Source organism: Pan troglodytes, chromosome 12 (assembly GCF_028858775.2).
Source record: "Pan troglodytes isolate AG18354 chromosome 12, NHGRI_mPanTro3-v2.0_pri, whole genome shotgun sequence".
NCBI lineage: Eukaryota > Metazoa > Chordata > Mammalia > Primates > Hominidae > Pan > Pan troglodytes.
In genome coordinates this window covers 26,390,055-26,411,647 of record NC_072410.2, presented here as the reverse complement: position 1 = coordinate 26,411,647, position 21,593 = coordinate 26,390,055, and the positions used below count along the sequence as shown (strand labels likewise).

The window sequence follows — 21,593 nt, the reverse complement described above, 5'->3', positions numbered from 1 at the left end:
ATGGATGTACTATAGTTTAATTATCCATTCCCTTGTTAATGGACATTTAGATTGCTTCCAGTCTGAGGCTGCTATAATGGGGCCGTGTAAACATTTGTGTACAAATCTGAGTGTGGACATAAGCTTTAATTTCTCTTGGGAAAATATGTAGAAGCAGAATGACTAAATCATATGGTAGGTATATGTGGTATATGTTTAACTTTCTTTTTTTTTTTTTTTGAGATGGAGTCTTGCCCTGTTGCCCAGGCTGGAGTGCAATGGCGTGATCTCGGCTCACTGCAACCTCGCCCTCCTGGGTTCAAATGATTTTCCTGCCTCAGACTCCCGAGTAGCTGGGATTACAGGCACCTGCTACTACGTGTGGCTAATTTTCGCATTTTTAGTAGAGACAGGTTTTCACCATGTTGGCCAGGCTGGTCTTGAACTCCTGACCTTGTGAGCGGCCCACCTTGGCCTCCCAAAGTTCTGGGATTACATGCGTGAGCCAACGCACCTGGCCAGCTTTTTTTTTTTTTTTGAGACAGAGTCTTGCTCTGTCATCAAGGTTGGAGTGCAGTGGCGCGATCTCAGCTCACTGCAGCCTCTGCCTCCCGGGTTCAAGTGATTCTCCTGCCTCAGCCTCCCGAGTAGCTGGGATTACAGGTGCACGCCACCATGTCTGGCTAATTTTTGTATTAGCCCGCCTCGGCCTCCCAAAGTGCTGGGATTACAGGTGTGAGCCACTGCACCCAGACGTGTATGTTAAACTTTTTAAGGAAAATTTCTAAAAGTTTTTTTTCCAAAATTCCAAACAGGTTCTGCCACTGTACATGCCCACCAGTAGTGTATTAGAGTTTCAGTTGCCCCACATTCTCCACAATACTTGATCTAGTCCATCTTTTTTATTTTAGCCATTCTAATGGTGTGTAGTAATATTTCATTGTGATTGTAATTTAAACCTTCCTAACGACTAACGATGTTGAGCATCTTTTCATGTGCCTGTCATCTGTATATCTTCTTTGGTGAAGTGACTGTTCAAATCTTTAGTTTGTTTTCCTTGGATTGTTTGTTTTCTAACTATTGATATATGATTTGCAAATATTTTCTTCCAGAGGATGACAGCCCATTCATTTTCTGTTTTGTTTTTGTTTTTGTTTTGAGACGGAGTCTCTCTCTGTCACCCAGGCTGGAGTGCAGTGGTGTGATCTCCGCTCACTGCAAGCTCCACCCCCTGGGTTCATGCCATTCTCCTGCCTCAACCTCCTACAGGCACCCACCACCACACCCGGCTAATATTTTTTGTATTTTCAGTAGAGACGGGATTTCACCGTGTTAGCCAGGATGGTCTCGATCTCCTGACCTCGTGATCCGCCTGCCTCAGCCTCCCAAAGTGCTGGGATTACAGGCATGAGCCACTGTCATTTTCTTAACAGTGTCTTTCAAAAGCAGACTTTTTCATTTTGATGAAGTCCAATTTATCAAGCTTTTCTTTCTTTCTTTCTTTCTTTTTTTTTTTTTTTTTTTTTTTTTGAGACAGAGTCTCGCTCTGTCGCCCAGGCTGGAGTGCAGTGGTGCAATCTCGGCTCATTGCAAGTTCTGCCTCCCGGGTTCACACCATTCTCCTGCCTGAACCTCCCTAGTAGCTGGGACTACAGGCGCCCGCCACCACGCCCGGCTAATTTTTTGTATTTTTAGTAGAGACAAGGTTTCACTGCGTTAGCCAGGATGGTCTCGATCCTGACCTCTTGATCCGCCTGCCTCAGCCTCCCAAAGTGCTAGGATTACAGGCGTGAGCCACTGCGCCCGGCCAATCAAGCTTTTCTTTGATGGGTTGTGCTGTGTTGCTGTATCTAAGAACACATTATGGGTGGCCATAATGTTCTGTGGCAGCTTGCCCCACATATGTCACCTTCCATCCTGAACCACATTCCTCAAACCTCTGTGTCAGAAACTATCTCCAAGGGGAAAGAGAAAACCCGTAGTTTCTTTGTCAACTCCTACCTCTTACCTTAACCATCCTCTTCCCCAGGACCGGTGAGCCCTTCCCTGACCCAGGAGTAGGGTAGAGTTGGGCTGCTTTGGCCGAGAGGGTGGCACAGTGCAGTGTTGAGGAGCTTTTCCATGCAGGCTTTCTCACTGACTGGTTGTAAGACTTTGGGCACCTCTCTCAAACTCAGTATCTTCCTCTGCAGAGTAGAGGTAATAATGGGCCTACCTCCCAGGCTGCTGTAAAGATGAAAGGAGTTAGGGCAGAGAACATACTGAAGCCCCAACAGCTAGTAGTTGGGTCAGGTTAGTTGGTATTACAAATCTTGGCTGCAGGCCCTAACTAATCCTCACCCCACTCTTGTCTTTTCAGACAGATATTGGGTTTATCTACCATTCTCCAGGTAGGTAATACTTATGGCAAATATGTATGTCTTCTGAGAAAAATCAGGCCAAGGGTCAGAATATCTTAAAATCCCCATATGTCCAACACATGGGTGGAGGGGAGTATTAGAGATTGTAAATTATTTTTTGTATTTGGTAATATTTCACTGTACATTGTGGTATTTTATTTTACCTTATTTTTTAATTTAATTTTATTTTTTGAGATGGAGTCTCACTCTGTTGCCCAGGCTGGAGTGCAGTGGCTCAATCTTGGCTCACTGCAATCTCTGCCTACTGGCTTCAAGCAATTCTCCTGCTTCAGCCTCCCAAGTAGCTGGGATTACAGGCATGTGCCACCACACCCAGCTAATTTTTTATTTTTAGTAGAGATGGGGTTTCACCATGTTAGCCAGGCTGGTCTCGAACTCTTGACCTCAGGTGATCCACCCGCTTCAGCCTCCCAAAGTGCTGGGATTACAGGCATGAGCCACCACACCTGGCCTATTTTAATTTATAGTAATAGCATCTTTCTCTGAAAAACTCAGGGCATCCCTTTGGGTCAAGTGCTAGCCTTATATTACAATCCTGGGTTAGATTTCTATTTTTTGAGGCCAGTATTGGAAGATTAAAGTTTGAGAGGAAATTTCCACCTTACCTGGCTATAACGTACACACTAGGTTGAGGAAAATGCTTGCCTCTACAGTGCCTGGTTCCAGACCAGGCCGCAGTGAGAACAGTAGGTTCCCAAGGCATAAACAGGGGTCCCTGTTTCCTAGAGGCAACAGCTGGCAGCCTTGTGAGCACGCTATCATTGCTTCGTGGTACGAGTGACTCCCCTTTTCCTCTGCCACTGGATAGAAAGCAGGATGCCTGAGACCTATTTCCACCTTCCCCTCCTGCTAAAACAAAGGCTGGTTTCAGGGGAGAAGGAAGGAGGCTGCAGGCAGATCTCCCATGGCCTTTCTGCCTCTCTAGGTCACACACTCCTAAGGAAATGGCTAGGCCTCTGCCAGCCAAATAACCCTGGCAGTGGTGTGACAGGCTACCTGAAAGTCACCATCTATGCCCTCGGTGTGGGAGACCAGGCCCTGGTGAGCTGCCCCTAATGCCCCCGGAAACTTTCCTATCCTGGCTGCCTCCTGGGGGCACCCCTGGGCCTCACCCTGGATATTGACCATCACATCTCTCCTTTGTCTGCTGCGTCACTGCAGGGTTGTCCCATCCCCCCTGCACCAAGTGGGAAGTTGGAGAAGCAAAGTCTGGTGTCCTTGCCTGTGACCTCCCCATTACCTTGACTATATCAGCTCTCTGGTCTCTCCAGATAGATCAAAAGCTGCTCTATGGCACCGATGACACCGATATTCAGATCTTCAAGTCAGCGGTAGTCCCGATGAACATGGCTTACTTACAGCTCTTCATCTACTGCGCAGAGGACCTGCACCTCAGTTAGAGTCTGGGTGCAGGGGAGGGAGCAGCCCTGGGATTCCCTACACGGTGGTACCCTGGATCCTCATGGAGTTTCCTCATTCCTTTTGGCACTAAACTACTGTTTGGGGTAGGGGGGACAGGGTGAGACTGGAATTGCCCCAAGACTTGTCCTGTGGAGGTGCCATGGACACCCTTTCAAACGGGTCTCACAGCCCCAGCCTGTCTATGATGGCCAGATGCAAACTCAAGGCTCCCTATGTCCCCCCACCCCATGCCATTGTGTGGAAGAAGAAGGGGCATGGTGGGAACTGGAGACAGGTCTGCCCAGGGGGCACCCCTCTAAATTATAGGGGAGGGTTTTCAGTTGTTCTGTCGCCACCCTATTTCCTCCTCCTGAAAAATGCTGCTGGCTCAGATATCTTTTAACTTGTTGTTCATAGAGAAACACCAGTCAGTGAATCCTCAGTTGGAGGTGGAACTAATTGGGGAAAAGGTAAGTGTAGAAATATTCTGAGACCCAGAGAGATTGGCATCTAGAGAAAGTAGTTTGGAGAGGAGGGTGGCCTGGTGGGCAAGACCACAGGAATCATCTCCCAGTCACCCACTGAGAGAAGCATGCACCCCTGCACCTGGAACTCTGTGCAGGCGGAGGCCATGTCTTATTCTCTGCATGCCAGATGCCCCCCAAAAACCAAATACACGTGGAAGAATGAGTGCGTGAATGAAACATGCCAATGAGTGAACAACATCGAAACTGTCGCCACCCCTCAGTTTCTTCATGTGCAAACGAAGGTTCTGGGCAAGAGAGTTGCTGACATTCCATGAACCTCTATGAATACGGAATAGCATTTTCCAAAGTGTGCTGATGGGTGTCATGGGTAAAAAAGGGTCCTATGTTCAAATTCGGACAATGCTAGGTTACAGTTAAACAGATATTTTCCGTATTTGCCAAGCAGAATTTCTACCATATTCTGTTTGTTGCAAGCGAGTCGTTAAATCCAGCCCACACATAAGCAGAGAGAAAATAATGTCTATCTTTTGAAGGGAGGAGTACCAAAGAATTTGTGGACATATTTAAAACCACCATACTGAGTATTTCCCAGTGAGTGGTTGGGTACCCCCAAAGCTAGGTGAAACGTTCTCAGGTGGTAAGTGACACACAGTTCTCAAAAATTTTGATACTTCTGTGTTCATCTTAGTGTACCTTAAAAAGTTTAATAAGGCCAAGTAACACTTGATTTCACAGATACCACTGCTTACACATGAACTCAACTGACGGTTTTAAAACAGGCATGCTGCTGCCATTAGCTGTGTTTTTGCCCATTTTTCTTTTGGGATCTTAGAATTTATCCAGCAAAATATATGTCTATACACTCATATAGTAAGGTCAGTAGCCCTATATCTATTTAAAAATGAAGTCTATTGAAAGCTGACTTAAGGAAAAATATGAGGAATCTGAATCTGGCAAACACCTCGGATAAGTACACAAAGGACTGGCGCTGTTGCTGCTGAGAAGTTGTGCAGGTGTCTTGAGAGCAGGGATTAGCCCAAGCACCTCTGTGCTGTGGTGTCCACTGGGAGGCTGAACAGGAAGAGCTGGAAGGTGAGGCCAGTGGAGGGAGGAGGGGGCAGGCTGGCACCAACACTGCTTTGGGACATTCCAGCTCAGGACACACATGCAGACTCAAACCGACAACCCGATATGGAACCAGATCCTGACCTTCCGGATTCAGGTATGGCTCCTCCATCATGCCCACCCTTCTCCCACATCCCCTAACATAGAAGGGAAGTTTGGATGATTGTGTGGGGGTGAAGACAGAGGGTGGGGGCCAAAAAGCATGGCAAGGGGGACTCTGCCTGATAGGGAGCATGAGGAAGCCCAGGACATATTATGGAAAACTTTACCTTTTACAGCTTACTGAGTTATCATTGACGTACCTATGTCAACGGTATGTATGACTTGTAGATATTTAAAATGTACAATTTGGCTGGGCACGGTGGCTTACACCTGTACTCCCAGCACTTTCGGAGGCTGACATGGGCAGATCACTTGAGCTCCAGAGTTTGAGACCAGCCTGGACAACAGTGGCGAAACCAGACTCTACTAAAAAGATAAAAATTAGTCGGGCGTGGTGACATGCGCCTGTAGTTCCAGCTACTCGGGAGGGTGAGGCAGGAGAGTTGCTTGAACCCCGGAGGTGGAAGTTGCAGTGAGCTGAGCCGAGGTAGTATCACCTACTTATTTGAGCAAACACTTCAGCTAAGTAGGTGATAACAACCTGTTGCCCAAGCCAAGCCACTGCACTCCAGCCTGCACAACAGAGGGAGACTCAGTCTCAGGAAAATATAAAAGAAAAAAGAAAAGAGAGAGAGAGAGAGGAAGGAGAGAGAGGGAGGGAGGGATGGAAGGAGGGAAGGAAGGAAGGAAGAAAGGAAATGTACAATTTGATACATTTTAAAATATGTACACATCCAGGAAACCCATCATACAATCAACATAATGAATATATCTATCACCTCCAAAAGTTGCCTAATGCCTCTTGGGAATCCCTCCCTGTGATTCCTATTCCACCCCCTCCCATCCCCAGGCAACCAACAATCTGCTTTCTGTTACTACGTATTAGCTTGCATTTCCTAGTGTTTCATAGAAATGGAATCGTTCAGTAAGTACCCTTATTTGTCTGACTTCTTTCACTCAGCATAATTATTGTGAAATTCATTCATGCCGTTGCTGTGTATCAGTGGTTCATTCCTTTTTGTTGCTAAGTAATATTCCATTGTATGGATGTACCAGAGTTTGCTTATCCCTTTCCTTGTTTATGAACATTTCCGGTTTGGGGCTGTTACAATGAAGCTGTAAACACTTGTGTACAACCCTTAGCATAGACATATGCTTTCATTTCTCTTAGGTAAATATGTAGATGCAGAATGACTAGATTCTATGGTAGATGTATTAAGCAATGAGTGGGTCATACAACTGAACTTTCCAGAGAACTTAAATGTGCCCTTTCACCCACATATAAAAATAAAACAAATCCCTTTAAAGACACATTTTAAATGATAATATACATTTTCTTATCTTCTCAGCAACTTTGCCCTGAATATAATTAGAGCTTTTTGTTGATGGCCTGGAGCCATTATGGGAACATAGTTATTATCCTGGGCTATCTGCAGTACCGGGCTACTTGTTCCTACACTAAATGGCTCTGAGATGCTTTCTTTTTGGGGTTCTGTAGTCTGATTTTGATTGCCTTTCAATCTGTCTCCGTCACCTATCAGCTGTTGTGGATGACAGTTCTCTTGAAGGCGGAGTCTTACTGGCCTTTTGACTCTAAGTCAGGCTTCTAAGAGCAGTGTGTAAAATAAGAACACAGTTCTGAGAGATAACTTGAGCTGAGAGATAACTTGAGCTCTCTCATAAGTGCAGGCACACAGGAATTTGTGTGACATGGACTTGGCAACCCAGAGAATGTTTTGTTTCCTCATACCTTACATTGTGAAATACAAAATTAGCTAATGCGCTCCCCTTCTCCCTCCTGTGAACTCCCCTCCTTGCTGCTTCTAGTAGCTACCCAGTCTGCCTTCCTGTGAGTCATCACTTTCAACCATTCCTCATAATCCCTGCCTCCTTGGATGATTTTATAGACTCTGAAAGTAGGAAGACATTTCAGAGGAGGCCTAGTCCATCCCCCATCCTTGCCAAGCTCCCTCCCACCTTTTCCGGCCTGTGATGAGGGCACAGGGCTGGGATCCTCAGATGCTCTGTGGCTGTTCAGAGCCTTGGGAAATCTTCTTTTTTCATCTTCTGTTCATCTTCTTTGTTCATCTTTTTTTTTTTTTTTCTGAGACAGAGTTTCATTCTTGTCACCCAGGCTGGAGTGCAATGGCGCGATCTTGGCTCACTGCAACTTCTGCCTCCTGGGTTTAAGCTATGAGTAGCTGGGGCTACAGGTGCCTACCACCAAGCCTGGCTAATTTTCATATTTTTAGTAGAGACGAGGTTTCACCATGTTGGCCAGGCTGGTCTTGAACACCTGACCTCAGGTGATCCACCTGCCTTGGCCTCCCACAGTGCTGGGATTACAGGTGTGAGCCACCGTGCCCGGCCCTGTTCATCTTCTTACAGGCTCAGAACCAATGGCACAGGCCAGGCCCTCCCTCATCCCTGAGAGAGGCCTTCCAACATTTGAAGATGTTCAAACACCCCTGGAACCTCATCCATTTTCCCCAGAACACAGTCTCCAGGGTGGGGCCCTTTGGATACTGGCCTGATTGCCTTTAGCCCTTTGGAAATGCAGCAGGCAGGTGTGAACCTCTCTCTGAAGAGGCAGAACAGCCAGCCACACAGATGGCAGCATCTGAGGCCAGGTGGTCAGAAGGGGAGCAGAGCCCAGGGCACTGCAGAAAACTGGCCTGTACCAATGGTCAGTCCGAGGGCCCCAGGGCAGAAGGGGAGGCAGCACACTAGATGAGGAACCAAGAAGCAGGAGGAGAATTATTAGCAGGATGGATGGAAAGGTGGTTCCGCCATAAATCTGAACTTGGAGGACTCCTAACTTTGGAAGACCTGGATGCCTTCTGGTGCCGATCTCTCCCCTTCCAATGTCCTTCCTTAACCTGGGCAATTTCCTCCTTTCTTACTGACTAGCTGCTCACCTGGAAAGCCCTTTCCTCTTCTCCTTGGCCCCTTAGCTGTCAGGACCCAGGGAGAATGGGATGAAGAAAATGGAAAGCTGGGAGGTTCCCAGCCACATCCCAAGAACTGCTGTAAGGAGAAGAGGCCCCAGCTGAGAGGATTGAGGATTTGGGGTCCCACTCTGGCCTCAACCCAGCAGCTCTATTTTACACATGGACACATGGATTTTTTCTTTTATTTCTTTCTTTCTTTTTTTTTTTTTTTTTTTTTAGACAGTCTCGCTCTGTTGCCCAGGCTAGACTGCAGTGACGCAATCTCAGCTCACTGCAACCTCCACCTCCTGGGTTCAAGCAATTCTTGTGCCTCAGCCTCCTGAGTAGCTGGGACTACATGCACGAGCCACCATGCCCAGCTGATTTTTTGTTTTTTGGTAGAGATGGGGGTCTCAATATGTTGCCCAGGCTGGTCTTGAACTCCTGGCCTCAAGCGATCCTCCCACTTCAGCCTCCCAAGTACTGGGATTACAGGCATTAGCCACCGCATCTGGCCTCTTTTCTTTCTTTCTTTTTAAAAATAATTGAGGAAACCATAATGCAGAGTGGAGATGGGACACAGAAGCTTGGGTAGGAATCCTGACTCCACCCCTTACTATGTGACCTTGAGCAAGTCCCTCTGCCTCTCTAGGCCTGATTCCCCATCTCTTTATAGGGACAATCACAGCCCTCAAGGGGTTACAGCAGAGTGGTTTTGGCAACTGCATGTAGCATGAGAACTTCAGGAACTCAACCTCTCTGATCTCAGCTTTCCCATATGAAAATGGGAATAATAATAGCACCTGGTTCATGAGGTTTTTAGGAGAGCCCACTCAGCTGGTCTATGGAATTTGTTTAGCACAAGCCAGGGGCAACAGAAACCTCCTAAAGAGGCAGCTATTATTATTTATTCTTTTTTTTTTTTTGAGAGACGGAGTTTCGCTCTTGTTGCCTAGGCTGGAGTGCAATGGCACGATCTCAGCTCACTGCAACCTCCTCTTCCCGGGTTCAAGTGATTCTCCTGCCTCAGCCTCCCGAGTAGCTGGGATTACAGGCGTGCGCCACCACACCCGGCTAATTTTGTATTTTTAGTAGAGACAGGGTTTCTCCATGTTGACCCGGCTGGTCTTGAACTCCTGACCTCAGGTGATCTGCCCGCCTCGGCCTCCCAAAGTGCTGGGATTACAGGCATGTGCCACCATGCCTGGTTTATTATTTATTCTTTGAGGAGACAGATATACCGCTGTTTAAAAAGTTGATGGCTAGACATGATGAAGACATTCTAGGCCCACGGCCTCTCCATGAGATGGTTTGGTGAATGTGCATTCAGACTGCGAGGGGCTGTATGAGGACAGTAATATCTACCAGCCCACAGTCAGGGCAGACTCAGGTGTCAGAGGGGCCTGAAGCTTATGCAATTAGGGGACTTTTTTTTCTTTTTTGAAACAAGGTCTCGCTCTGTCACCCAGGTTGGAGTGCAGTGGCACGATCATGGTTCACTGTAGCCTCAACCTCACGGGCTCAAGCAATCCTCCCACCTCAGCCTCCTGAGTAGCTGGGACTATAGGTGAGTGCCACCACACCCAGCTAATTTTTGTATTTTTTGTAGAGAGAGGATTTCATCATGTTGCCCAGGCTGCTCAAGTGATCTGCCCGCTTCAGCCCCTCAAAGTGCTGGGATTACAGGTGTGAGCCACCATGCTTGTCCAGAGGGCCATTTTAAAAACAAAAATACAAAACGATCATGTGACAAGTTCCAGGCCCCTCTCAGGACCTTGCAAGGGGCCTACTCAAATGGGAGGCCCAGCTGGGCGAGGTGACTCACACCTCTAATCCCAACATTTTGAGAGCCCTACGCAGGAGGATTGCTTTTGCCCAGGGGTTCGAGACCAGCTTGGGCAACATAGTAAGGCACCTGTCTCTACAAAAAAAAAAAAAAAAAAATTGTTTTTAATTACCTGGGCTTGATGGCAGGTGCCTGTAGTCCCAGCTACTCAGGAGGCTGAGGCGGGAGGATCGTTTGAGCCTGAGAGGTGTAGGCTGTAGTGAGCTATGATCATGCCACTGCACTCCAGTCTGGGTGACAGAGCAGCACCCTGTCTGAAACAAAACAAAGCAAACCCCCAGAAAACAAGAGGCCCTAAAGCCAAAGCTCGATTCGCTTGGTTCAAAATCCAGCTTTTCTATGATGAAGTGGCTCACTGGTAACTGAGCCAGGACTTGCTCCCAGACCCGCGACTCCCTACCTGTTCTTAAAATCTCCACGAGGGCCAGACCATCCCAATGTGTACCCACCGCACCTCTCTCCTTCTCTCCACAGCTACCCTGCCTCTCCAGCTACATCAAGTTCAGAGTCTTGGACTGGTGAGCAACCTGGTGGAGGCTGAAGCACACAGGGAAGGAAGAAATGAGAGCTGGGCCGGGGGCTCAGCCTAAGGAGTGTGTTTCTCTCCAGCCGCAAGAAGGACTGCCCGGATGAGATTGGGACTGCCAGCCTGTCCCTCAACCAGATCTCATCCACCGGAGAAGAGATAGAAGGCAAGCAAAGCCTCGAGCCCACTTCCTACGCCCCTCGTCCTGCGCCCGACCCTTCTCACTCTCTCTCCTTCCAGGAGTGTACTCCGGCTTCCTGCCCTGCTTTGGCCCCAGCTTCCTGACTCTGCATGGGGGTAAAAAGGCCCCTTTCAGGATCCAGGAAGAAGGCGCTGTAAGCTTCTCACATCAGCTCTAGGGTACAGTGGAGGTAGAGCTTCCCCATGTAAAGCACTAGGGCCTGGGACGTGCCCTGAAGCCCCGGCCCTGGTTTCTGTCCCTCGGGGTCTTGTGGAGGACGTGAAGCCTGTCCATGAGCAGCCACGTGCATGTGGGACAGGCGTGGGGGCACAAGAAAGGAGCAAGCGGAAGCTCTGGGCTTTCCCTGAGGAAGGGGCTTTGAGAGGAGACCATGGTAAGATTTTCAGCAGGTGGGAAGGGCGCGAAGGACGGAGGACACAGCACAGGCAAGTGTGAGGAAGTATGAGGTTATTCAGGAATGGCGGTAAATGCCAGAAACCCGACTCGAACAGGCTTAAACCCAGGGAAAAACAAGAGCCCTGTCCGCCCGGATCTACTGTGGATCCCAGTTTCTGACTGTGCAAAGAGGCCCTGGGAAGGAACGAGGCAGGGAAGGATGCTGAGGAAGAACCACAGGCATTGGTCCTCAAGGCCACCAAGGCCACTAGGAGGCCCTCACTCTCCTTCCCCCCTGCCTCATTCCCTCCTGCCTCAGTCAGGCTTCCCGGCTGGGAACCTCACCACACAGCCTCCAGCAGGGAAGGCCAGGGAAGCATTCTAATTGGCCTCCTTAGGTCATGTGTGCTCCCCGTGGATCACAGTTGCCAAGGAGGCGGGGCAGGCTCTGATTGGCCAGGCGGGTAGTGCAAACTCAGTGGTAATCACAGTTACCACCCAGCCTGAAGCATGGTGGGAGCACGGTCTTCCATGGGGCAGGCAGGATCCCAGGGTGCAGAAGAGGGCTCAATGCCCAGAGGTTTCCCGGCGTGGAGGTTTCTGGAATTCTTCTCCGGGATTGTGGTTGGAGTAAGCCCCGGGCAGGCCGTGACTGGACAACCTTGTCTTTGCCTCAGGGGTTTCAAAGGAGATTGGCCTGTTCTTTTTCTCTCACCCCTTTTCTCCGTTTTCCTCTCGCTTGCCCTAGTGTATTCCCGACTCTGTTAGGGATGGTTTAGCTTATCGAGGCCGAGTCTTCCTGGAGTTAATCACCCAAATCAAGTCCTATCAAGACTCCACGATAAAGGATCTCTCCCATGAAGTGACCAGGATAGAGGTAACTGCGGGAAACAGGTAACCCAGGGAAAAACAAGAGCCCTGTCTGCCCCGGATCTACTGTGGATCCCAGTTTCTGACCGTGTAGAGAGGCCCTGGCCACTGGCTGTTGAGTGTGTAAGGATGCTTGATCAATCGGCCTGATTATTTACTAAGGCCCTGCTAGTGGCTTCATGCTGCACCAAATCCCGGTGGTTGGGAGACCCTGATGGAAAAGATAAGGTATCAGTTTAAGAAATGCCTAATCTGGGCGAGGTGCGGTGGCTCACGCCTGTAATCCCAGCACTTTGGGAGACCGAGGAGGGAGGATCACTTGAGTCCAGGAGTTTCAGACCAGCCTGGTCAACATGGTGAAACGCTGTCTCTACTAAAAATACAAAAAAAAAAAAAATGTAGCTGGGCATGGTGGTGCACGCCTGTAGTCCCAGCTACTAGGGAGGCTGAGGCAGGAGAATCACTTGAACCTGGGAGGCGGAGGTTGCAGTGGGCAGAGATTGTGCCACTGCACTCCAGGCTGGGCAACAAAGCAAGACTCCGTCTGAAAAAAATAAAAAATAAAAAATAAAATGCCTAATCTGTGCCGGGCACGATGGCTCACACCTGTAATCCCAGCACTTTGGGAGGCTCAGGCGGGCAGATCACTTGGGGTCAGGAGTTTGAGACCAGCCTGGCCAATATGGCGAAACCTCATCTCTACCAAAAAAATACAAAAATTACCCAGGCATGGTGGCTTGCGCCTGTAGTCCCAGCTACTTCGGAGGCTGAGGCAGGAGGATTTATTGAACCCAGGAGGTGGAGGTTGCAGTGAGCCAGGATCATGCCACTGCACTCCAGCCTGGGTGACAGAGTGAGACTCCATCTCAAAAAAAAAAAAAAAAAAAAAAAAGGAATCCCTGATATGGTTAAGGAGAAATTGTGTTAATTCATGACCTAGTTTCTCAGGGCTTTGTAAAACAATCTAAGGGATTTGGGTTTCTTCCTGAAGCCAGTGGAGGGCTACTTAACTGAGGCAGGAAGGGGCAGGAGGAGCAGTAGCAATGGACTGGAGGAGAGTAAGTTGGGGTCACCCAGTCAAGAGAAACAGGAATACAGCCTTGCTGGCAGAGAGCTAGACAGGAGGTGGGTAGGTTTCAGAGACCCTTTGGAAACAGAATGGCCAGAGCCAGTGACCAACAGAACGTAAGAAGTGAGGCTGACTCCCCTTACTGAGGCCCATTTTCTGCCATGGGTGACGAGGTGGTCAGGGGTGCAATGCACCAAGGTGGGCTCTCTAAAGAAGGAGCAGATATGAGGGAAGTGATGAAACCCATCTCTGACATGTGATGTAAGACATCCACATAGACCAGCTCTGGAGCCTACTAGATACAGGGATGTGACATCAACACACCAAGGTTTGAACCTGTGGTAGTGGAAGAAATTGCCTGAGGAGAGTAGGTGGAATGAAAGGAGAGGGAAGCTATGAGGATGCCACAGTCTAAGAGGCAGGTGAAAGAGGAGAGGGGATTTGCAGAAGTGGTTGGACAGGAGCCTGCAGAGGCGGACTCAGGAGTGGAGATTTGCAGAAAGGAGTGACCAGCAATCTTGAATGTGGCAGAGAGAAAGGGTGAGGACTGAGAGATATCTGCTGGTTATTAGGAAGATGTCAGTAGCCTTAGGTCAGGAGAGAAGCTGGGCTGCCATAGATGGGAGGGAGAGGTAGGAGCCAGTGCACAGAGACAAACCTTCTAAGAAACCTGATTGAAAAGCCAGGCTTGGGAGGCTGAGATAGGAGGATTACTTGAGCCCCAGGAGTTTGAGACCAGCCTGGGTAACATAGTGAAACCACATCTTTTAAAAAAAAAATTTTTTTTTGAGATGGAGTTTTGCTCTTGTTGCCCAGGCTGGAGTGCAATGGGGCGATCTCAGCTCACCACAACCTCCACCTCCTGGGTTCAAGCAATTCTCTTGCCTCAGCCTCCTGAGTATCTGGGATTATAGGCATCCACCACCACGCCCGGCTAATTTTGTATTTTTAGTAGAGATGGGGTTTCACCACATTGGCCAGGATGGTCTTGATCTCTTGACCTTGTGATCCGCCCGCCTCAGCCTCCCAAAGTGCTGGGATTACAGGCATGAGCCACCACGCCTGGCCTCAAAAGTAAATTTTTTTAACGTGAAAGGAAACGAGAACAGGTGGTAGCTAAATAGGGGTTCAGATGGGAGAAGGAAAGTTATTTTTTTTCAATAGGGGAAACCTGAGCTAGTGAACAGACTGGGGGAATGCAAGAATGGGGCAGAGGTTGGCAACAGAAACAAGAGGGGCTGATACAATGGACAGGAGGCCCAAGAAAGCACTTGGTGAGAACAGCCGAAGTTGGGGGCATAGTGGGCAGCTGGAGAAGGAAGTGGGAAGGTTCAACCTTTCTGGGAGTATGAATGTGTGTGTGTGTGTGTGTGTGTGTGTGTGTGTGTGTGTGTGTGTAAAACCTCAGCCCTACACCCCTATCCACATTGTGTCTTCTGGGGGAAAGGGTTTAGGCAAAAAGGAGGAAGCATCTCTACTTGGAATGGGGATGGGGTGGCCCAACTCAGAGCCTACCCTAACAAGAGAGGAGACCACCCCCCTCCCCAGCCACCTGATTTCAGGAAGGGAGGGAGCCAGGGCTGGCTGGGTGGAGGGGCCAGATGATGGAAGTCCTGGAGGAACTGCCCTGGATCAGCAGGGTGCGAGGGAGCCTCTGAAGGCCTTTGAGAGGGAGAGAAGGGAAGATGGCTTTGAAAGAAAGATACCTCATCCTTGCCTCCCTGCCTGTCAATATAACCCTTGGCTTATGTACTGGGTATGGGGGGTGGGGGCGGTTATTGTTTCAGAAGCACCAGAACCGCCAAAAGTATGGGCTGTGCGTCATCTTCCTTTCCTGTACCATGATGCCCAACTTTAAAGAGCTGATCCATTTCGAGGTCAGCATCGGTCACTATGGGAACAAGATGGACCTGAATTACAAGCCTCTAGTCTCAAGCACACAGTACAGCCCAGTGATATATGATGGTAATTGTCAGATTCAGGCAATAAGTAGAGAGCAGCCACTGCATGCCAGGCCCTGTGCTAGGCTCTCTCAGGGGTATTAGCTCATGGAAGATTCATAGGCATTATTTACCTATATTTCACACATGAAAAAATGAGGTTCAGGGAGGTGAAGTCATTTGCCAAACTGTATAGCTAGCAGGTGGTGAACCCATGAGTTGAAACTAGGTCTTGACATGAAGTCCTTCTCTACACTGCTTTCCACACTACAACTTCACCAACCCCATCTTTTCCCCTACTCTGAACCACCTCTCATCCATCCATCCTCCACCCACCAATTCACGCATCCATCTATTTTTTATCCATCCATTCAGCCACTCAACTCCCACCCACCCACTTAACCCCAACATCCAACCAACTACCCCTCCAGCCATTCATTCACTCATCCAATATATACTTATTGCACACCTATATTGGGCACTGTACAGCAGCGGCTCTCAGAGAGCAAGCCCTGGGCCAGCAGCATCCGCATCACCTGGAAACTTGTTAGAAATGCAGATTCTTGACCCCACGCTAGCCCTAGAGAATCCAATAACCTGGGGAAGAGGCCCCACAGTCTGTGTTTTATCAGGCCCTCCAGGTGACTGGGGTGCATGCTCCAGTTTGAGAACCACTGCTGCAGAGCACTGCTGTCTCATTTTCATCTTTACCATCTCATCACCCATTCTGAGCCTTTCTGGGCATCCCACTTCCCTACCTGTCTTTTAAAAAAGCTTTATTGAGATATAATTCACAAGCCATACAATTCGCCCATTTCAGTTTGTACAATAGTTTTTTAGTATATTCACAGAGTCGTACAACCATCACCACAATCAATTTTAGAACATTTCCTCATCCGGAAAAGGAACCCTATGCCCATTGGCAGTCACCCCCCATTTATCTCCCACCTCCCCAGCCCTAGGCAACCACTAATCTTTCTTCTGTTTTTTGTTTTGTTTTGTTTTGAGACAGAATGTCTCTCTGTTGCCCAGGCTGGAGTGCAGTGGTGCGATCTCGGCTCACTGCAACCTCCGCCTCCCGGGTTCAAGCGATTCTCCTGCCCCAGCCTCCCAAGTAGCTGGGACTACAGGCACATGCCACCATGCCTGGCTAATGTTTTGTATTTTTAGTAGAGACGGGATTTCACCATGTTAGCCAGGATGGTCTAGATCTCCTGACCTCAGGTGATCCACCCATCTCGGTCTCCCAAAGTGCTGGGATTACAGGCGTGAGCCACCGCACCTGGCCATCTACTTTCTGTGATTGTAGATGTTCCTATTCCAGACATATCATATATGGAATATATAATATGTGGTTCTTTGTAAATGGCTTTCACTTAGCATGTCTACTTGATTTTAGTATTATGAAATATTTAAAAAAAGCATATGAAATGTGTATGTATAGTTTAAAGAAGAATAATAAAATGAGGGAGGCTGAAGTGAGAGGATCACCTGAGCCTGGGAGGCAGAGGTTGCAGTGAGCCAAGATCGCACCACTGCACTCCAGCCTGGGTGACAGAGTGAGACCCTGTTTAACCAAAAACTAAAAAAAAAATAATAAAATGAGTACCCATGAACTCACCACCCAGCTTAAAATATAGAAAACTATCAGCATCTTAGAAAGGGTCCCTGTTTGCTCTTCCCAGATTCCTTCACCCAACAAGTAACCATGACCCTGACTCTTGTATTAATCACCTTCTTGCTTTTCTTTTTAATTCTTCACCTGTGAATGAAATCCTAAACATGATACTGTTTTTATATTTTACATAAATGGACTCTTTCGGTCTGTATTCATCTGTCTTAAATCTTCTGCTCAACATTAAACTTTGTATGTGGGTATGTGTACTGCAGTTCATTTTCACTTCTGCATAAATTCCACTGTGTGATTATACCACAAAGTGTGTGGTATATGTAGGCATTTAGGTTGTATCTTTTTTTGCTATTATAATAATTTTGTTATAAACATTCTTGTGCATGTCTCCTGGTTACAAGTGCAAGACTTCCTCTAAATTATATACCTATGGGTGGAAAAGAAACTCAAAGCAAAAGTGATTATACCAAATTACACTCTCCTCAGCATGGTATGAGAGTTCCTATTACTCTACCTTCTCACCAGTACTTGATATTGCCCAGCCTTTTTTAAAAAAATAATTAATTAATTAATTTTTTTTGAAATGGAATCTTGTTCTGTTGTCCAGGAGGGAGTGCAATGGTACAATCTCAGCTCACTGCAACCTCTACCTCCCAGGTTCAATCAATTTTCCTGCCTCAGCCTCCCAAGTAGCTGGGATTACAGGCGCCTGCCACCATGCCCGGCTAATTTTTGTATTTTTAGTAGTGATGGGGTTTTGCCATGTTGGCCAGGCTGGCCTTGAACTCCTGACCTCAAGTGATCTGTCCGCCTTGGCCTCCCAAAGTGCTAGGATTACAGGCGTGAGACACTGTGCCCAGCCTATTTTTAAAATTGTTTATGGAGACAGGGTCTCACCATGTGGCCCAGGCTAGCACCACTACGCCCAGCTAATTTTTCATACAGATGGGATTTCACCATGTTGCCCAGGCTGGTCTCAAACTCCCGAGCTCAAGCAGTCCACCCCACTTGGCCTCCCAAAGTGCTGGTATTACAGGTGTGAGCCACTGCACTCAGCCCTGTTGATTATCTTTAATTTTATAGTTAGTAGATTATGTGGTCTAAGAAATATCTGTCTATCTCAAGATCATGAAAATTGTCTCCTCTGTTTCATTCTACAAGCTTTATCGTTTTATCTTTTTTGTTTGGGTTTATGATCCAATTTGACTTAATTTTTGCATATGGTATGAGGGAGGAATTGAGATTATTTTTCTCTATACAGATAACCAGTGGAGCACCATTTGCCTGAAAGTAATTCAGTAATTCAGTCCCACATTGAATTACTTTGCCACCTTTGTTGAAAATCAGTTAACCATATTGATCTATTTGCCTATCCTTATCCACCACAACCTCCGCCTCCTGGGTTCAAGCAATTCTCCTGCCTCAGCCTCCCAAGTAGCTGGGATTACAGGCATGTGCCACCATGCCTAATTTTGTATTTTTAGTAGAGATGGAGTTTCTCCATGTTGATCAGGCTGGTCTCAAACTCCCGACCTCAGGTGATCTGCCCACCTCAGCCTCCCAAAGTGCTGGAATTACAAGCGTGAGCCGCTGGGCCCGGCCTAGTTGTTCTTTTACAAAATAATTTTGGCTATTGTACAAGTCTTTGGGTTGGACTTTTGTTGAAAATGGGTTACTTCCCATTTTCCTATTTTAGCATAAGCTCAACAATTTCTACAAAAAAGGCCACTGGAATTTCCTGTGTTCGTTTTCATCAGGTATTTTTTTTTTTTTTTTTTTTTAGTATTACATTCTATCTATTGACGATATGTATCTTTGGATTATTTTTAGTGGTTGCTCAAGGAATTACAATATTGACCCTTAACTCATCATAGTCTACTTTGAATTAATAATATGCCACCTCACAGAAATAATTGTTTTATTATATGTAATATACCATGCAATTAATTACAGTATAATTGCATTGATACCTTACATTATCTTTGTTATACCTTTTTTAAAATATTTTTGGGATGGAGTCTCACTCGCCCAGGCCGGAGTGCGGCGGTCTGCCTCTTGGGTTCCCGGGTTCAAGTGATACTCCTGCTTCAGCCTTCCCAGTAGCTGGGATTACAGGAGTGTGCCACCACGCCCAGCTAATTTTTGTATTTTTAGTAGAGATAGGGTTTCGCCACGTTGGCCAGGCTGGTCTCGAACTCCTGACCTCAGGTCATCCGCTTGCCTCAGCTTCCTAAAGTGCTGGGATTACAGGCGTGGGCCACCATGCCCGTCCTATCTTTGTTATACATTCTGGAATTGGCTTGCTAATATTTTGTTGAGGCTTTTGCGTCTATCTTGATGAGTAAAATCTTATTTTGTTAGTAATCTATTTAATGATGTAATTTACATACCACAGAATTCTCTTGTTTTGTAGTCACTCCCCTGTCCCCACCCCCAGGTCCACACAACTACTAATCTACTTTTGTCTCTGCATATTTACTTTTCCTGGATGTTTCATATAAATGAAATTATACAATATGTCATCTTTTGCATCTGGCTTCCTTCACTTGGCGTAATGTTTTCCAGGTTTATCCATGATGCAGCGTGTATCAGTTCTCCATTCCTTTTCATTGCCAAATAGTATTCCATCGTATGGGTGTACCATCCATCATTTGTTAATCCATTCATCAGTTGATGGGCATTGTTCCCACTTCTTAGCTATTAAGAATAAAGCTGCCCGGGCACGGTGGCTCACTCCTGTAATCCTAGCACTTTGGGAGGCTGAGGCGGGTGGATCACCTGAGGTCGGGAGTTCGAGACCAGCCTGACCAACATGGTGAAACCCCGTCTCTACTAAAAATACAAAATTACCCGGGCATGGTGGCACATGCCTGTAATCCCAGCTACTCAGGAGGCTGAGGCAGGAGAATTGCTTGAACCCAGGAGGCGGAGGTTGCAGTGAGCTGAGATCACACCATTGCACTCCAGCCTGGGCAACAAGAGCGAAACTCCGTCTCAAAAAAAAAAAAAAAAGAATAAAGCTGCTGTGAACATTCGTATACAAGTCTTTAAGTGGAATGGCTTTTTAAGAAACTGCCAAGCTTTTCCAAAGTGGCCACACCATTTTATATTCTCCTAGAAATGTAAGATGATTTCAGTTTCTCATTTATCATCTGTCTTTATTTAGTATAGTAGGCACACAGTGGCACCTCATCGTTGTGTTAATCTGCATTTCATGTAATGACACTGAGCACCTTTTTTTAAATTTTTATTATTTATTGATTTATTTTTTGAGACCGAATCTCGCTCTGACACCCAGGCTGGAGTGCAGTGGGGCAATCCCAGCTCACTGCAACCTCCGCCCGCCCCCCGGGTTCAAGCAATTCTCTTTCCTCAGCCCCATCAAGTAGCTGGGACTACAGGCATGTGCCACCACGCCCGGCTAGATTTTGTATTTTTCGTAGAGACAGGGTTTCACCATGTTGCCCAGCCTGGTCTCAAAACTCCTGGGCTCAAGCAATCCACCCACCTCGGCCTCCCAAAGTGCTGGGATTACAGGTGTGAGCCACTGCACTCGGCCTATTTTTATTTTCTATTCTTTGAGACAGGGTCTCGCTCTGACACCCAAGCTGGAGTGCAGTGGTGCAATCACGGCTCATGGCAACCTCTGCTTCCAGGGCTCAGGTGATCCTCCCACCTGACTCCCGAGTAGCTGGGACTACAGGCGCGCACCACCACACCTGGCTAATTTTTGTATTTTTAGTAGAGACGGAGTTTCTCCATTTTGTCCAGGCTGTTCTTGAACTCCTGGGCTCAAGCAATCCACCCACCTTGGCCTCCCAAAGTGCTGGGATTACAGGCATGAGCCACTGTGCCTGGCCACATCTTTTCATGTGCTCATTAACCATTCATTTATCTTCTTTAGTGATATGTCTATTCAAATGTGTTGCCTGTTTTTAAATTGCATTGTTTCTCTTATTATTGAGTTGCAATAATTCGTTATATATTCTGCATACAAGTCCTGTACCAGATATGTGATTTGCAAATTGTCTGTGGCTTGTCTTTTCATTTTCTTAGTAGTGTCTTTTGAAGTGCCAACATTTTTAATTTGATAAAATCCAATTTATTTTTTCTTTTATGGTGTTATATCTAAGAACTCTTTGGTTAACTCATGATTGTGAAGATTTTTCTCCTATTTTTTCTTCTAAGTTTTCTAGTTTTGGCTGGGTGTGGTGGTTCACGCCTGTAATCCCAACACTTTGGGAGGCTGAGGCAGATCACTTGAGCCCAGGAGTTCAAGACCAGCCTGGGCAACATGGCGAGATCCTACAGAAATTTTTTTTAAAATTAGCTGGGCATGGCGACACACACCTATAGTTTTTTTTGTTGTTGTTTTTGTTTTTTTTGAGATGGCGTCTCGCTCCCTCACCAGGCTGGAGTGCAGTGGCACAATCTCGGCTCACTGCAACCTCCACTTCCCAGGTTCAAGCAATTCTCCTGATTCAGCCTCCCGAGTAGCTGGGATTACAGGCGGGTGCCACCACACCCAGCTAATTTTTCTATTTTTAGTAGAGACGGGGTTTCACCATGTTGGTCAGGCTGGTCTCGATCTGGTGACCTCGTGATCCACCCGCTTCAGCCTCCCAAAGTGCTGGGATTACAGGCGTGAGCCACCGCACCCGGCCACACCTGTAGTTTTTACAGTTTTACC

General features: G+C 47.3%; 1 protein-coding gene across 5 annotated transcripts in view; it reads left to right on the top strand.

Moving 5' to 3' along the window:
- The window catches only part of FER1L5 (fer-1 like family member 5), a 64,528-nt gene that overhangs the window by 17,612 nt on the left and 25,323 nt on the right, over nucleotides 1–21,593 (top strand). For 4 of the 5 annotated variants that reach the window (XR_010149325.1, XM_024354535.3, XM_063789573.1 and 1 more), the window contains exons 10-19: nucleotides 2,339–2,369; nucleotides 3,325–3,440; nucleotides 3,671–3,794; nucleotides 4,218–4,270; nucleotides 5,442–5,510; nucleotides 10,766–10,809; nucleotides 10,901–10,983; nucleotides 11,058–11,152; nucleotides 12,143–12,271; nucleotides 15,121–15,298. Coding sequence is in view for 4 of the 5 variants with exons in the window: in XM_024354535.3 (XP_024210303.2) it covers nucleotides 2,339–2,369; nucleotides 3,325–3,440; nucleotides 3,671–3,794; nucleotides 4,218–4,270; nucleotides 5,442–5,510; nucleotides 10,766–10,809; nucleotides 10,901–10,983; nucleotides 11,058–11,152; nucleotides 12,143–12,271; nucleotides 15,121–15,298 (922 nt within the window). In the remaining variant the exon portion in view is untranslated. The remainder of the gene's footprint in view (nucleotides 1–2,338; nucleotides 2,370–3,324; nucleotides 3,441–3,670; nucleotides 3,795–4,217; nucleotides 4,271–5,441; nucleotides 5,511–10,765; nucleotides 10,810–10,900; nucleotides 10,984–11,057; nucleotides 11,153–12,142; nucleotides 12,272–15,120; nucleotides 15,299–21,593) is intronic. The other variant, XM_063789574.1, reaches the window with a different exon arrangement.